Source organism: Oryctolagus cuniculus, chromosome 3 (genome assembly GCF_051225735.1).
Source record: "Oryctolagus cuniculus isolate XC-2025 breed Fujian yellow rabbit chromosome 3, ASM5122573v1, whole genome shotgun sequence".
In the NCBI taxonomy this organism is placed as follows: domain Eukaryota; kingdom Metazoa; phylum Chordata; class Mammalia; order Lagomorpha; family Leporidae; genus Oryctolagus; species Oryctolagus cuniculus.
Genome location: NC_142869.1, coordinates 76,765,531 through 76,782,364, shown reverse-complemented (window position 1 = coordinate 76,782,364; position 16,834 = coordinate 76,765,531). Strand labels below are relative to the sequence as shown.

Here is a 16,834-nt window from a genome sequence, read left to right as displayed (position 1 = left end):
AGGAGGTAAGTTAACAGAACTTGCTGGTATAAATGTACTCTAGTCCACTGGAGAGTAATGTTAACTTCACAGAAGTTGGAGCACTTTGAAAATCTGGGGGGGAAAAGTACCATTTCAATGTATGAATACAAAGGACTACAGACTTTGGTATTGTTCTAGCGGGTTTTCTTCCCTGAAGTACGTGCAACTCTGAAGGCACTTAGTGCTAAATGCTATGGAGATGGGAAAACCTTTCAATGCCTCTATTCTTTTCTGCTGAGCGGCAAGACTGCTCAAATGTCAATCCATGCTTTGCTTCCTCGCCGGGGTCTTTCTAAGACTCTAGGGGGGAAGTGAACTCATTTATGCTACGATTTTTTTTAATAATAAGATTTTTTTTAAATGCAGGGTCACGCAGAAGGGGCAGAGGGTAATGAACCTTGAGTCCACTCTTCCCACCACGCTGCTCCCCGCCCCCCGCCCCGCTCCACACAACTCCCTGCAGATCACACGGATGGGCAAAGGCGAGAGAGACCACGAGCTCTCAATGAAACGGTGATGCTATTTATAAGCTGTGAGATCGCAATGTCCTGTTGATCCGGCAGGAGCCAGCTCCAAGAGAATTGTCTTCGGAGACTTTCTCTAACTTGGCCCAGCTCTGGGCACATGGCTCACCTCCTAGGACCGCCTCCTCACCCCCTCGCCCGCTGCCAAGCCAGGACACTCCCCCGCGCCCTCCGAGGGCTGCCTACCTGTCTGCAGCACAGCCGCGGGTCCCGTCCGGAGCCGGCACCAGAGCTCGCGCGTGCAGCCAGGGGGCCCGCGCCGGGTCGTGGGCGTCGTCCCTTCCCTGGGCAGCGCCGCACACCTGGGCGGCCAGCGGCGAGTCCCGGGCAGCCGCCCTGTCCGCGGCGCTCTGCCCATCTTGCAGGGAAGTGGTCATGGTTGCCGGCCCGGGGGCTCAGGCGGCATGGGAGCCCGGGCGCCTAGGCTGCGGGGTGTCGGGAGGCGGGAGGCGGGATGCCGGCTCGGCGGCCCGAGCGCCCTGCAGGTGCGGTGGCCTGGCCGCCTGCGCTCCGGCCCCGGCGGCTCAGCAGCTCGGCTGAGCAGTCTGCGAGGCGGCGGGGGAGGGGAGGGGGCGGAGGAGGAGGGTGGGGAGAGGGGAGGAGCGGCCGGTGGGTGGGGGCCGCGGGCGGCGGGGCGAGGCGCGGAGGGGGCGGGGAGGGCGCGCGCGCGGCGGCCCGGCCCGCGGAGGGGCCCGGCGCGCTCGGGGGAGGTGTCGTCGGTCCTCGGCAGCCCGCCCCAGGACCTCAGCTCGCCGCTGCTCGGGTGGCCCCGACCGCCGCCTCCCCAGGTGGGCGCCCTAGTGCCAGGCTAAGCCCGGGCCAGGGCGGGCCCAGCGCTGCTCGAGGCAGGCTCCAAGCGGAGCCCGTGCTCCCCGCACGGCTTGCCAGGCGGAGCGGAGCGGAGCGCGCCGGCGAGGCAGGGGTTCGGGCAGCGCTGACTCTCAGACTCTTCCATTCTTCCAGCTCTGCGATCTGAGATCACCTAAGCTGTCTCTGGGCCGCCATGACAGGCGCTACCGGGCCAGGAGGCCAGGGGTCCACGGGGCCAGGTTTGCCCTGGTCCGTCTCCAGGTGCCTCTTCATGCACTCTGAAGCCAAGGATTGGGGCGCGGCGTGGGGAGAGGAGGGAGAGAGAGCAGGGAGTACGCTCATAGACAACTACTGAGATTTTGAGACTCCTCAGGAAGTCATGAGTAAACCAGGAGGGGTCTGGAACTGGAAAGATTATTTTCTTTTCATGAGAGCAGTTTTCATTTCATGAGTCCCTACTCTGCCTTTTCCCATCCCAGGCTCACAGCAGCTCCCGAAATTAAATACGTACCTTATTTTGCGCATCAGGAAATGGGGGCTTCACACAGAGTACTAGTAACTGATGCAGTCAGGATTGCAACCCAGAAGCACCTTCTCTAAGACCTGGACCGCTTGGAATGGTAATGACCTCACGTGCAGCCGCCTCCGAAGTTCTGGGCGATAGCTGTTCCTGCTCTTCCCACACCTGACCATATCTCCACGCACTGCTGAGCGTTTGCGAATGTTTTACACACTCTGTTCTTTCACCAAATTAGGTAACGTCTGTCCCTAGCATCTGTTTCACCAGTTTGTCTTAACCTCCGCAGCCTCTGTCCAGGGAAAAGCAAACGCCGCCATCCTGAAGAGATGGCAACCCGTGCTGCCATGTGGGCTTATGTAACCCCCTGCAGTGCCCGCATCTCATATGGGCTCTGGCTTGAGTCCGGGCCGCCCTGCTCTCCATCCAGCTCCCTGCTAATGCTCCTGGGGAAGTGGCGGAAGCTTGGGCCTCTGCACCGGAGACCTGAGACCTGGAAGAAACCGCTGGCTTCCACCGGCCCCAGCCCTAGTGGCTATTTGAGGAGTGAGCCGGCATATGGATGAGCTTTCTCTCTACCCCTCTCTTTGTAACTCTGACTTCTAAAAAACTGCATCTTTTTTAAAAAGAGAGAGAGATGGCAACCCACACCCTCATCTCTGCGTCCCCTTCTCCACCGGGACACCCACCACTGGCTGTATCTAGGAAGGGTGTAACTCCCAGCAGGTAAGGAACAGGGGATATCCCATGAAGAAAGAAAACCTTTGAATCAAGGAGTTTATGAAATCCAAGTTATTCTTTTTTCCAAATGTCAAAGTAAAGGCCCAGAAAATGGCGGGTGTGTCCTGGGTGTACTCTCCAAGACGCTTTATACAATGCAGTGGCCAAGCCAGGACACAATGGTGGCGCCCCTCAGGGATCTAGTTAATACTAATCACCAGGATAGCCAAAATTTATTGATGCTCTGTGCCAGGCAGAGCCCTCATTCATATCTAATTCTCTGAATTATGGTCTGGATTCTAAGCACAGGTTGTAAATGAGTTTAATGTGAAAGTATACAGTTATATTGTGGTCACTCTAGCAAAGCAAAGGGAGCTATATATTTGCAGATAGCTTGAACTAAAGAAACAAAGAAGCTTTAGTCACCACTATTATCCCAATTTTCTGCAAAACTCCATCCAGTAGCCCTTTACTCTAAGAATGAGTTGATTGAGGTTTGGGTGTTCTGACAGCAGGGTGAGGCAGGCAATGGTTGCAGAGTAAGATAGGTGGACACTACACATTTTTTGGCCACTGGCCGTATTATCTCCCACTAGTGTGTCCTGCTTCACTTCCCAGCATAATATCCAACCCTCAAGGAAGAGTATCTGTTGGTTGGAATAAGATCTCAAGTGTATTTCTCCCTTCCAGGCATTCCAATTATTGAAAATCCAGGGACAATACATAGGTGCTTCCTCTCACCCCAGTGTCAAATAGGAAAAGAGCAGGTCCCCAAGAATGAAAGTCTTAGAGGTTTTATTTTTTTTTTTCTTTTTGGTCTTTAGATTGACATTAAATATGGAATTTACTACTGGTCATATCTTGAGTATCTGTACCAAGAATTATCGGAATTAGTTCATTCAGTGGTGGGTGCTTGGCACAGTGTTTAGGATGCAGCTTGGAATGCCCGCATCCCATAACAAAATGCTTGGATGCAAGTCCTGACACCACTTCCAATCCAGTTTCCTTGTAGTGTGAACCCTGGGAGGCAGTGGATTGTGACTCAAACACTTTGGTTCCTACTATCTACATGGGAGAACTGAATTGAATTTTGGGCTGTGAGCATTTGGGGAGTGAACCAGCATATGAAAGATTTCTCTCTCTTCTCCCTGAATAAAACAAGGAAATTAAAATGTAAAACAATTAGCTCATTCATATTTTTGAAGCTAGCCAATAAAAGAACTAGTTTTTGTATCCAAGAGTTTAGAAGAAATTATTATGAATAAAGAACTATTCGATATGGAATAGAGGCAGCCCTCCTGCTGCCTAAAAAAACAGGCATTTTTCAATGAAAAGGAAGTTAATATGGGAGATTTTCCTCCCTGTACCTGACAAAAGAGTTCTAAAACCATAAAGCAGATCTGTTGGTACCAAAGAGCAGTACCAGCCTCCCGGTGGCTGTCATCCCTTTGGACTACAGCCTCTAACATTGCAAAAGAAGCGGTTTGTCTCTCCGTGCCTTCTCATGGTGTACCTTTTCTGCCCCTTTGCACCTCTCTTTCCTGCCTCTGTTCAGGAATCTCAGACTTCTTACTCCTATAGGAAAATGTTCCTCCTTGTTTTCCTGTCTCCCTCTGTTTGGCAAATCAAATTACTAAACCCTTTGTGTTGGGAAAGACAACGCACAAACAGAAAAGGTTTCACAAGCAAAATGTATGATGTGCGGCAGCCTTGTAGTGTAGCTGGTTAAACTGCTGCCAGGGACAATGGCATCCCATAATGGAGTAGCAATTTGAGACCTGGCTGCTCCACTTCCATTTCAGTTCCCTGCTAACGTGCCTTGGAAGGCAGAAGATAACCTAAGTGCATGGGCCCCTGCCACCCACATAGGAGTTCCTGACACCAGGCTTCAGCCTGGCCCAGATGTGGCTGTTGCAGTCATTTGGGAGTGAACTAAAAGATGAAAGATCTGAAGTAGCAGATGAAAGATCTATCTATGTCTGTCTCTCCTGTTATCTCTCTGCCTAAATAAACAAATCTTTAAAAAAAAAAGTATGATGACTTATCACAAGGAAAATACTGATATCCCATCATGAAATGAGTTATTGAAAGAGCCCCTAAAGTTCTCTCTTGCCCCTCCCTGCAATCCAGATTTTCATAGAAATCAAGTCTTTTTTTTTATTTGCAGTTTAGCCTTCTAAATATCCATCAATAAACACAATGGATTAGGTTTTCTATAAATGGAATCCTACAGTTCGACCCTTTGTTGCTTGACCCTTAACATTACATTTGTGATATTCTTCCAGGCCTTTGCAGTACCTGTTCATGGTCCCTCTTCCTCTACTGTATGTAAATACCACAATGCATTTATTCATTCCACTACAGATAGACATCTAGACTGTTTCCAACTTCGACTATTATTTACACTGCTGTCACAGATATTTTGTACACTTCTCTTAGTGCACATGCATATGCATTTCTGCATGGTATATATGTAGAAGTGGCATTGTGAGGCCATGATATTTGCACACTTTTGTAGAGACTGCCCAGTTCCCAAATTGATTGTACCAGCTTTCATATCATCAGCAATGCCTAAGCTTAACCCAGTGCTTCACATCCTTGACAATGAATGTATTATTGGAATTTTCACGATAGACATTCTGATAAACACATGGTAATATCTTGTATTAGTCAACTTTTGGTTATTGTAACTAAAATTTCTTGGGAAGGAAGGAAAATATTTATTGCAGCTTATAGTTTGGAGGTCACAGTTCAGGATCAGTCACCTGCACAGACTGGTATCTGGCAGGAACTGGCAATGGCAGAGTGGATATACTTAGTTGATCTGTGAAAGCAAAGAGAGATGATAGGCTGAACTTGGCCTAAGTAACCAATATTCTTGTGCAGGTAAGCCCCAATCATCTAAAGACTTCCTACCAGGCCCACCTCTCAGACACAACAAGATCAAATCTCCATCTTTAGTCCATCAACCCTTAACATACGACTTCAGAATTTAAACATATACATGAGTTTGGGGAGCCAAGTCCTGTTCAACCCATAACATATCTCATTGTGGAATTTGATTTTTTAATTATTAATTAGGTAAAGCGCTTTTCCTTGTGATTATTTGTCATCTGGATGTCTTTTTATTAAGGACCAACTCAAGTTTCTTGTTGATTCTATTAGCCAGCTTCTCGTTATTACAGTGAAATATCTAAGGCAACTAAATTTGGTGTCCAAGATTAGGCTGGCCTCATTGTTTTGGCCATTGGTGTACCTGTTGGCAGAGTCTGGAGATGGCATAGGGCATCACAGGGCAAGAGACAGCAAGTATGTGTGTGTCCATGTCTGTGTGTCTCATAAAGTCACCAGGATTGAAATCATGGTGGGTCCCCCTAACAACCCAACCCATTTTAATCACATCCCGAAGAGTCCACTTCCAAGCATCATAATTGGATGAAGTTTCTACGCTGTTATCAACATGAGACTTTAGGAACCAAACCCCTGAACTCAAGGGAACAAATATTCACACCATATCCTCTGTTTTTTTATGATGAATTATTTGTCTTTTTCTTACTCATTTATATTCATTTTATATTCTGATAACTAGCTGTTGGTTGATTATAGGATTCTGGGTATCTTTTTCTTATCTAGGGCTTACATTTTTGACCTCTTAATGGCCTCTTATAAGCATAAATTCTTACAGATAGCCAAATTTATTCATTTCATGAATATATTTTTAATATCCTGAGTAGAAATTTTCCTATAAATTCTTGAAATGTATTGTTTTGCCCTTCATTTTAAATCTGTGGCCCACCTGAGATTCTTTTTTTTTCTTTTGGTGTAAAGTTGTACAAATTGTTTTATTGTTTTCTGCATAATTAGGTCATTTGACTCATTGGAAAGATTCTTTTTTTGCTCACAACTTTACCTTTTTTGTCATAATTTGGTTGTCTATTCTATTGGTTTATCGATCAGATTTAGCCAATATTATGTTGCTAATTACTCTAATTTATAAGGTTTAATATTTAATAGAGCAAAGCTTTTTATTTTGTTCTTCAAGATTGTATTATTAACTTTAGGAATAATTCTTTCTTTTGTCATGGATGCTTATGAATCATTGCTACTTAGCTTTCCTTATTTAGTAATATTTACATTAGAAGATATATTTCCCCCTCTCCAGACATTATTTTAGCTGTGGTTTTCAAGATTTAGTAACTTGTATTTTCATGACTTTTCAATTCAAAATATTTCATATTTTCCATTGTGATAGGGATTGTGCTAGCTGTCATTTGTTCTGGTTTTTTAAAGCATATAATTTAATTGTTTTATTATCAAAGAATATGCTCTACATTATTTCTGTTATTTGAAATTTGTTGAAGCTTGTGTTATGGTTCAGCATGTGGCCAACTTTTAAAATATTTGGTGTATATGCGAAAGTAAGGGGTGTTCCATTGTTTGATTTATTGCTGTATGTGTAGGCCAATTAGGTCAAATGTGTTTACCTACTCTATATACTTATTGATTTTTTTGTTAGTTCTATCATTTCCTGAAACAACTCTCCCATTATAATTCTGAATTTATTTTTGCTGTTGTTTTATTTCTATTTTTGCATTATATATTTTAGGCTGTATTTTAGGGATAAATTTTAGTATGGAATTTTATAAAAAGGTCTTCTTGATGAATTGAAGCATTTATTATTTTTTTAAAGATTTATTTTATTTGAAAGGCAGAGTTTCAGAAAGGCAGAGGCAGAAAGAGAGAAACAGAGAGAGAAAGAGAGGTCTTCCATCTGCTGATTCACTCTCCAGATGGCCACAACGGCCACAGCTACACCTATCCGAAGCCAGGAGCCAGGAGCCAGGAGCCAGGAGCTTCTTCTGGGTCTCCCATGTGGATGCAGGGGCCCAAGGACTTGGGCCATCTTCTACTACTTTCCCAGGCCAAAGCAGAGACCTGGATCAGAAGTGGAGCAGCTGGGATTAGAACCAGTGCCTATGTGGGATGCCAGCACTGTAGGTGTGCTGTGCCACAGGGCCAGCCCCAGAATTGAAGCATTTAGCATTTCAAGGTGTCTGTTTCTCGAGTAATTTTTTGCCTTTGATTCTTTCTTGATATTAACATGAAGGTATTTCCAAAAGGTCATAGAAAATAGAATTTAAACATAAGTTTAAAGTGCAAATAATTTTGAAATCTACATAGTTTTTCATAATATACACTTTCTATGAACTCTTTTTAAAGATTGTTTATTTATTTGAGAGGTAGAGTTACAGAGAGAGAGAGAGAGAGAGAGAGAGAAATGTCTTCCATCCACTGGTTCACTCCCCAAATGGCCATAACAGCCAGAGCTGGGCCAGTTTGAAGCCAAGAACCAGGAGCTGCTTTTGTGTCTCCCACATAGATGCAGGGACCCAAGCACTTGGGCCATCTTCTACTGCTTTCCCAGACTATAGGAAAGAGCTGGATCAGAATAGGAGCAAGCGGGACACGAATTGGTGCCCATATGGGATGCCAGAGCCGTTGACAGAGGCTTAGCCTACAACACCACAGCACTGGTCCCTCTATGAACTTCTATAAGACCCCTCATATATGTGGATTTCAGAAATTTTTGACACCAAAAAAATGTATTCTTATTTCCATTTTCTATGAATTTTTGAAGTACTCTCATACAACTAGATTTTTAAATTTTAAATTTATTTACTTTTGTTATTTAGAAGGCAGAGATAGAGTAAGAGACAGAGAGACAGAGAGATCTTCCATCTGCTGGTTCACTCCCCAAATGCCCACAACAGCCAGGGCTAGGCCAGACCAAAGACAACTTTGGAAACTCATTCTGGGTCTCCCATGTGGGTGGCAGTGACTCCAGTACTTGGGCCATTACCTGCTGCCTCCCGGGGATTCATTAGGGAGCTGGGTCAGAAGTGGAGCCAGGACTCCAACCCAGCAGGCACTCAGACATGGAATGCTGGCATCATGAGCAACGTCCACGGCTGCACCAAGTGCCAGCCTCTTGACCGATGTTTCATGCACATCGATTTCCATGTTTTTCACTGTCGACACTTTTGTATCTCTAGGTTTTAGGGCTGTCTTTTGTAAAGGACATATGATATTTGCTCATTGAGTTTTTATGCTATCTGCAGTCATTGCTTTTGATGAAGGTTCTTAGACATTTTAGATTAAATCTACTGCTCTACTAGGTAATTATCTTATTTGACCAGTTCCATGTTCTTTTTCTATCCTTCTTCAGAATTATTTTGTTATTTCATCCCCTCCCCCACTCCCCGCTCCTCTATTTTTCTATCAGATCTTCACTTCATCCTTCTCTACCTTGTACTGGATCCAAAAAATATCTACTTTAGGATAATATCAAAGTACTTCTTGTCCCCTGCCTTCTGGTTGGGCTTATGCAAGGGAGATCTCCAGGAGGAGATTGAACAGTTACACACTAGAAGTTCCATTGAGTAGTTACACGGCCTTGCAGTCCCCTGCATGTGAGGTCATGACATCTCTCCATTTTATCCTATGGGAATGGAAACCTGGAACATTGCATCAGTGCTAATGCTCTGGCTACCGCCATTTCTGTGAATGATGAAGCTATCCTTTGTGTCTTGTGTTTTCTGACAGCATCCATGGAACTAGCAGTAAAAGTTTTCTTGGGCCAGCACTGTGTCATAGAGGGTTAAGCCACCACCACCTGCAGTGCCAGCATCCCATATCGACTGCGGTTCAAGACCCCGCTGCTCCACTTCCAATCCAGCTTTCTGCTATGGCCTGGGAAAGCAGCAGCAGATGGCCCAAGTCCTTGGGCCTCTGCACCCGTGTGGGAGACCCAGAAGAGGCTCCTGGCTGCTGGCTTCAGATCAGCGCAGTTCTGGCTGTTGCGGCCAATTGGGGAGTGAAACAGCATATGGAAACCTCTCTCTCTCTTTCTCTGGCTCTGATTCTCTCTGTGTGTAACTCTGACTTTCAAATAAATAAATAAATATTTTTTAAAAAACGTTGTCAGCAGACAAACTGAGTAAAGTTTCAGACTCTTCACCATTCTTGATATGCTACCTCTTTTCGTTGAATTGTGTTATGTTTTCTTTAAATTTCCTCATACCTTTATAAACTGTTGCTTTATTAAACTCTGCTTAAATTACTCAATTTAAGCATGCTATTTTCTGTTTTGTTATCTTGAAAGTAATATATATCTTTACAATTCTTTTAATGATTTTACTAGAGATTACAACATATTTTACTGATTTGTCAAAATATATAGTAATTTGACCATGGTTTCAGATAACGTGAGGATCTTATTTACCCTCTTCTGAGTTTCTGTGCTACTGTTGTGTGTATGAATCTCTCCCAAGTGTGTCTGTGTATTATGTCTCCACAGATCTAATTTTGTTTCACATAATCAATACTCATCTGGTTTTACTTGCTATTTATCCTTTTCTTATGCTTCATTCTTTCTGAAGTCATCAAACTTTCATCTACAGTATATGCCTTCTGTTGATGAGTATGCTGGTGACTAATTATCTGGCTTTTTCTATCTGAAAATATCTATTTTTCATTTTCATTTTTCTATATTTAATAATCATATAGAGATACAGTTCACATATTCATTTTTTAAGTGAATAGTAATTCAATGCTTTTCCAATTTTTATTTCAATGTATTGGTTTCTAACATACATACACACAATTGTGCAACCAACACCATAATCACTTTTATTGTATTTCCTTATTTTTTAAGATTTTATCATTTATTTGAAAGGCAGAGGAATAGAAAGAGGAACAAGTTAGAGCAGGAGAGACAGAACGCTCTTCCACTCACTGGTGCAGTCTGCAAATGGCTGCAACATCCTGAACTGGACCAGGATGAAGCCAGGAGCCAGTCATTCCATCCAGAATTCCCATGGTTGGCAGGAACTCAAGTTCTTGAGCCTTCATCAGCTGCTTCCTAGGCACATTAGTGGGAGCATGATCAGAAGTAGAGTAGCTGGGGCTTGAACTGGTACTTAGATACTGGATGCAAGCATCCCAGGCAATGGTTAACTCACTGCCCCATAATTAATTGTAGAATATTTTCATTACTCCCAAAGAAAACCTATATCCATTAACAATCACTTTTCAACACAACTCATTCTTTCCAGCTCTGGCTAAGTACTACCTACTTATATCTATGGATTGCTTATTCTAGACTTCATATGTAAGCCATATAATATGTATTTTGATATGAATCAATAATTTCACTAACCATAAAACTTTAAAGTTCATACATATTGTAGCATGTCACAGGATTTTTTCCTTTTTTAATAGTGTTCTATTATGTGTATATACATTCTGTTTAATCCATTTATCGGTTCATAGACATTTATATTGTTTTCACTTTTCATGAATAGTGCCAAAATGAACATTTGTGTATAAGTTTATGTATAGATATGTTTTCATTTGTTTGGAAATGGTGACTTATATTGAACTCCATTTTCAATCACTTGAGGAACTGCCAGTATATTTTCCAAAGTGCATGCACCACTTTAATTTTTCACTAGTCATGGATGAGGGTTCCCAACAGTTATTATTATCTGTCTTTTTAAATTATAATCATTCCAGTGGGTACAAATTGGTATCTCATTATGGCTTTATCTTATTATGACTTTAATTTACATCTCCCAAGTGGCTAATGATAATGTTTTCATGTCCTTTTGACTGCTTGTGTATCTTCAAACCGAGGTTGCTGAGGCCACAATACAGAGTACTAACTACCATACCATCATGACAAGCTACTGGGATGCCTGCTTGTGTATCTTGTCTAGGGAAATGTCAATTCAGATTATTTACCCACATTTTCTGATTGAGTCATTTGTCTTTTTATCATTGACTTTAGTGCTTTTTTACATATCATAGACATGAATTTCTTATCAGAATCATAATTTGCAAATATTTCCTCCCATTTTTGAATTTTTGTTTTCACTTTCTTGATGGTCTCTTTGAACCAAATTTGTTTTATTTTTGTTAAAGTATGATTTCTTTCTTTTTACACATGTGATTTTGGCATCACATCTAAGGTGGCTTTCCCCCAGCAGTGTCACAAAACTTTACCCCTATATTTTTCTCAAAGAAGATTTAGTTCTTCTATTTAGGCCAAAGATACATTTTGAGTTAATGGTTGTACATGCTGTGATGAAAAATTCCACTTCATTTTTTTGCATGGTGCTCCAGCATCAAGTATTCAAAACACTATACTTTTCCTATTGAATTGTCTTGGTAACTTTATCAAAAATTAGTTGGCCACAAATATGAGGATTTATTTCTGGACTAAATTCTAGTCTATTTACATGTCTATTCTTATACTATACCACCATACTTTTATTATTGTAGCTTTGTAATAAATTTGAAATTTTAAATTAGGACTTATGAGTCTTCCAATTATGTTCTTTTTAAAAGACTTTTTAAAGTTATTCTGAGTCCTTAAATTTCCTCAAGATTTTTCAGATTAGCTTGTCAGTTAATGCAATGGCATTTTTACAGGGAGTGCACTGATCTGAGGTTCAAGTGGCAGAGTAGTTTCCTCTTAATAATATTAAGCCTTCCAATTCATGAAAAAGGGAGATTGTCATTTAATTATGTCTTTAGTTTCTTCCAACAATGTTTTGTAGTGTCTGTATTATAAATGTTGAGTCACTTTTCTTAAGTCTATGCCTAAGTATTTTGTTTGTTTGGTAAATGGAATTATTTTCTTAATCTCATTTTTAGATTTTTTACTCCTCGTTCATTAAAATAAAGTTGATATTTGTATATTGATCTTATATCCAGCAACCTTGTTGAATCCATTTATAAGTATTAGCTTTAATTGTTTGTTGTTTGTTTTAGTGGACTCCTGAGGATTTTCTATACATCAGAACATGTTATCCACAAACAGAAATATCACTTCTTCATTTTCATCCTACATATCACTTATTTGGTTACTTGTTCATTTTCCTAATTGCCCTGATTAGAACCTCCCATATAATGTTGAATAGAAGTAGTAAGAACAGATATTCATGTGTTGTTTCTGATCTTAGAAACTCAACATTTCAGTATTGGGAATGAATTTAACTGTTGAGTATAGAATTATTGGCTGGGGTCAGCATTGTGGCATAGTAGGTGAAGCTGCTGCCTGTGACACCTGCAACCCATATATAGGCCACAGTTTGTGTCCTGGCTGCTCCACTTATGGTCCAGCTCCCTGCTAATGGCCTGGGTAAGCAGCGTAGAATGCTCCAAGTGCTTGGGCCCCCTGCTACTCTGACAGGAGACCCAGAAGAAGCTCCTGACTCCTGGCTTCAACTTGGCCCCAGAGCTCTCTGTTGTGGCCATCTGAGAAGTTCATTAATTCTCTCTCTCTCTCTTTCTCTCTCTCTCTGTAACTCTGACTTCCAGATAAATAAATAAATCTTTAAAAAAATTATTGGCTGACAGTGCTTTCTTTCAACTCTTTTTGAATACATTCTTCCACTGCTCTAGCTTAACTGCTTATATTGAGAAATCAAGTTCAATCTTTCATTTGTTTTTAGAGTAACTTGTCTCCCTTCCTCCATTAATCTTAATGTTTCCTTTTTCTTTGTTTTCAGCAGTTTTGCTCCAATATATCCAAAGAGGATTTCTTTTTATTTATTTTTGTAGTTTGTAAGTGTTCTTGAATCTGTGCCTTCATTTTATCAATTTGCAAGTTGATATATTTAGCTATTCTTTCCAAAAAGTGCTTCATCTCCTATCTCTCTTCTCTCATTTTTCTCAAGTTTTTGATGACGTATATATGTATTAAATATATATATATATATATTTTCACTGTGCCTTCCTATTCTGTCAATCATCATGTCATACCAGCTTTTTTATTTTCCATGCTTTATTCTAGGTATTTTTATTACATAACTTTCTTTTTTTCTTTTAAATTATTTACTTTTATTTATTTAAAGGGTAGAGGGAGGGGGAGGGAGGGAGGCAGAGATCTGCCATCTGCTGGTTCTCCCTAAATGCTTGGAAGAGCTAGGACTGGGCAGAGAGCCAAGAACTCAATCCAAGTCTCTTATGTCGGCAGCAGGGACCCAATTACTTGAGCCATCACTGTTGCCTCCCAGGTTGTACATTAGCAGGATGTTTAAATTGGGAGCAGAGGCAGAACTTGAACCCAACCACTGTGATCTGGAATGTAAGTATTCCAAGAGGATACCTTGCCAAATGCCTGCCCCTTCTGATAGAATACCTTTTCTCAGCTGACTCTCAGATGTTAATAAGCCTATCCATTAGTACACAATTTTTGTTATTCTATTTTTAATTTCTAAATAGCTGTTGAAATTCTTAATTTTATCTCTTATCTCCTTGAAACAATAGTGTTATCTAGAAGATATGTCTGATAACTCTGATATCTGAAACCCCCGTGGGTCTCTTTCTATTGTTTGCTATTTTGGCAAGATTTTATTCATGCTGTGTTGTCTCTTTTAAGCATCACATTATTTTTATTTCTTGCCTAACATTGATTTACAAACCAATTTTTACAAATACTTGGAGGGCCCAGCCTTGTGTCACAGCTGGTAAAGCCACACCTGTGACCCTGTAATCCCATATAGACACCAGTTCATCTTGGCTGCTCCACTTCCAATCTAGCTCCCTGTTAATGGCCTAGGAAAAACAGAAGAAGATGTCCCAAGTGTTTGGGCCCCTCCAACCCATAAGGAAGACCTGGATGAAGCTCCTGGCTTCAGCCTGGCCCAGCCCTGGCCACTGCAGGCATCTGGGGAATAAACTAGCATATGGAAGAGCTCATTCTCTTTCTCTCCCTGCCTCTATCTCGGTAACTCTGGCTTTCAAAATAAGTAAATATTTTTAAAGGGAGGGGCAGGCGCTGTGGCACAGCAGGTTAATGCCCCGGCCTGCAGTGCCAGTATCCCATATGGACGCTGGTTCTAGTACAAGCTGCTCCTCTTTTGATCCAATTCTCTGCTATGCCCTGGGAAAGCAGTAGAAGATGGACTAAATGCTTGGGTTCTTGCACCCACGTGGGAGACCCAGAAAAAGCTCCTGGCTCCTGGCTTCAGATCGGCTCAGGTCCAGCCATCACAGCCATTTGGGGAGAGAACCAGCAGATGGATGACCTCTCTCTCTCTCCATCTCTACCTCTCTCTGTAACTCTTTCAAATAAATAGAATAAATCTTTTAAAAAAAAAAAAGAAAGAAGGAAAAGAAATACTTTGAGGTCTAGGATGGCTCTAGTTTTTTTTTTTTTTTTAAGTTTTATTTGAGAGGAAAAAATACAGAGGAAGAATGAAAGAGAAGGAGATAAACAGAGAAAAGCAGAGAGAGAGAGAGAGAGAGAGAGAGATCCCCAAATGCTCACATCAGCTGGGGCTACTCCAGGCCAAAGACAGGAGCTAGGAACTAAATCTAGTGTTCCTGCGTGGTTGGCAGGGATCCAACTACTAGAGCCACTACCCACTACCTCATAGGGTACGTGTTACCAGGACACTGTCATTGGAAGCATGGCTGGACTCAAACACAGGCACCCTAATATGGGATGCGAGCATCCCAACTGGCAGTTGAACTTCTGTGCCAAACACCTTTGCTGATGCCAGCTTCCTTTATAGTGGATTATATTTGCTGCTGCCTAGCTCCTGGAAGCAATGGCAGTCTGGAGTCACCTCACATGGAGAAGACTCAGAGCTGAGGTCTAGGTCCTCTGAATCCTTAACCATTATACCTAGATCCTAGGTCCTGGATTTAACCAGGAGCTTCCTTTACATAGGTAATGCCCTATCCTCGTAGCCTCCACAAATGTAAAAATAATTTTTCATCCTTTTAGCCATCCCTGGAGTTGACAAATATTCCTGGGATGGGGCTAAGTAGTTTCATCAAGTCTTATCTTAGTGTCTATTTTATTCCCTCAAAGGAAGACTTCTTTAGCCTCCTCAGTTATGGCTACCTGTTCTAGCAAAGAATTGTGGGGAAGGCTTAAGCACCTTGTATCTTATTTAAGAATCACATTTGTTTTTGGACAATAATATCCACAATTGAGTAATACAAAGTATATGAGAAAAATATTTGCAACTTCAGGTTTAGGTGAGCAGTGTTGTTGCCAACTGGAGAAGGCCTTATTTTAAAGCACAGTTTATGGGAGCTCCCAACAACTACCCTCTGTAAAGTAGACGTCCTCCATGAGTGTCCTTTTTTTTTTTTTTTAGTGGAACAGAATAGAAACACCAGAAATCAATCCAAACATCTACAGCCAACTTATATTTCATCAAGGATCCAAAACTAATCCCTGTGCAGAATCATGAAGCAAGACCCCTACCTTTCACCTTACACAAAAATCCACTCAACATGGATTAAAGACTTAAATCTATGACCCGACACCATCAAATTATTAGAGAACATTGGAGAAATCCTGCAAGATATAGGTACCGGCAAAGACTTCTTGGAAAAGACCCCGGAAGCACAGGCAGTCAAAGCCAAAATTAACATTTGGGATTGCATCAAATTGAGAAGTTTCTGTACTGCAAAAGAAACAGTCAGGAAAGTGAAGAGGCAACCGACAGAATGGGAAAATATATTTGCAAACTATGCAACAGATGAAGGATTAATAACCAGAATCTACAAAGAGATCAAGCAACTCCACAACATCAAAACAAACAACCCACTTAAGCGATGGGCCAAGGACCTCAATAGACATTTTTCAAAAGAGGAAATCCAAATGGCCAACAGACACATGAAAAAATGTTCAAGATCACTAGCAATTAGGGAAATGCAAATCAAAACCACAATGAGGTTTCACCTCACTCCGGGTGAGAATGGCTCACATACAAAAATCTACCAACAACAGATGCTGGTGAGGATGTGGGGAAAAAGGGACACTAACCCACTGTTGGTGGGAATGCAAACTGGTCAAGCCACTATGGAAGTCAGTCTGGAGATTCCTCAGAAACCTGTATAACCCTACCACACAACCCAGCCATCCCACTCCTTGGAATTTACCCATGAGTGTCCATTTTAAATAATCTTTGAGCCTAATTAAAACCAAAACTTCTAGGAGCAGTAATGTGTTGACAGGATATGTTACCTGCACTAATTAATTCGCTAATTTCTCTCACACCAACTTCGGTTGCTCTGACTGGTTTACAAAAGGTTTTTGGTATTATGAATTCCTGTATTGCCCACATTATGTCTTTTAATTCATGATAATACCAAAAATGCTTCAGCACATTTATAATACCCCTGCCTGTGCTTCTCTTGCTATGCAAAAAGAAGA

General features: G+C 41.8%; 2 protein-coding genes across 8 annotated transcripts in view; one reads left to right on the top strand and one right to left on the bottom strand.

Annotated features, from left to right (window-relative positions):
* The window catches only part of GRB14 (growth factor receptor bound protein 14), a 128,291-nt gene extending 127,189 nt beyond the window's left edge, over positions 1 to 1,102 (bottom strand). For 4 of the 6 annotated variants that reach the window (XR_016231530.1, XM_089329105.1, XM_070070757.2 and 1 more), the window contains exon 1: positions 732 to 1,074. Coding sequence is in view for 4 of the 6 variants with exons in the window: in XM_089329105.1 (XP_089185231.1) it covers positions 732 to 922 (191 nt within the window). In the remaining 2 variants the exon portion in view is untranslated. Of the gene's footprint in view, positions 1 to 731 lie in introns of all 6 variants that reach the window. The other 2 variants (XR_016231531.1, XM_008258679.5) reach the window with 2 other exon arrangements.
* Positions 1,000 to 9,589, top strand: LOC138848990 (uncharacterized). Of its 2 annotated transcripts, none has more exons than XM_089329109.1 (2): positions 1,000 to 2,598; positions 9,196 to 9,589. In XM_089329109.1, the coding sequence occupies exon 1, from the start codon at positions 1,000 to 1,002 to the stop codon at positions 1,519 to 1,521; it is 522 nt and encodes a 173-aa protein (XP_089185235.1). In that variant the 3' UTR covers positions 1,522 to 2,598; positions 9,196 to 9,589. The 2 variants fall into 2 exon arrangements, with proteins under 2 accessions (XP_089185235.1, XP_089185236.1); XM_089329110.1 differs by lacking the exon at positions 9,196 to 9,589 and having other exon boundaries at positions 1,000 to 1,616; positions 1,835 to 1,967.
* The last annotated feature ends 7,245 nt before the right edge of the window (positions 9,590 to 16,834 follow it).

Coding starts and splice junctions, on each gene's coding strand:
- LOC138848990 (XM_089329109.1), top strand. CDS start 1,000: ATGCCGGCTCGGCGGCCCGAGCGCCCTGCAGGTGCGGTGGCCTGGCCG.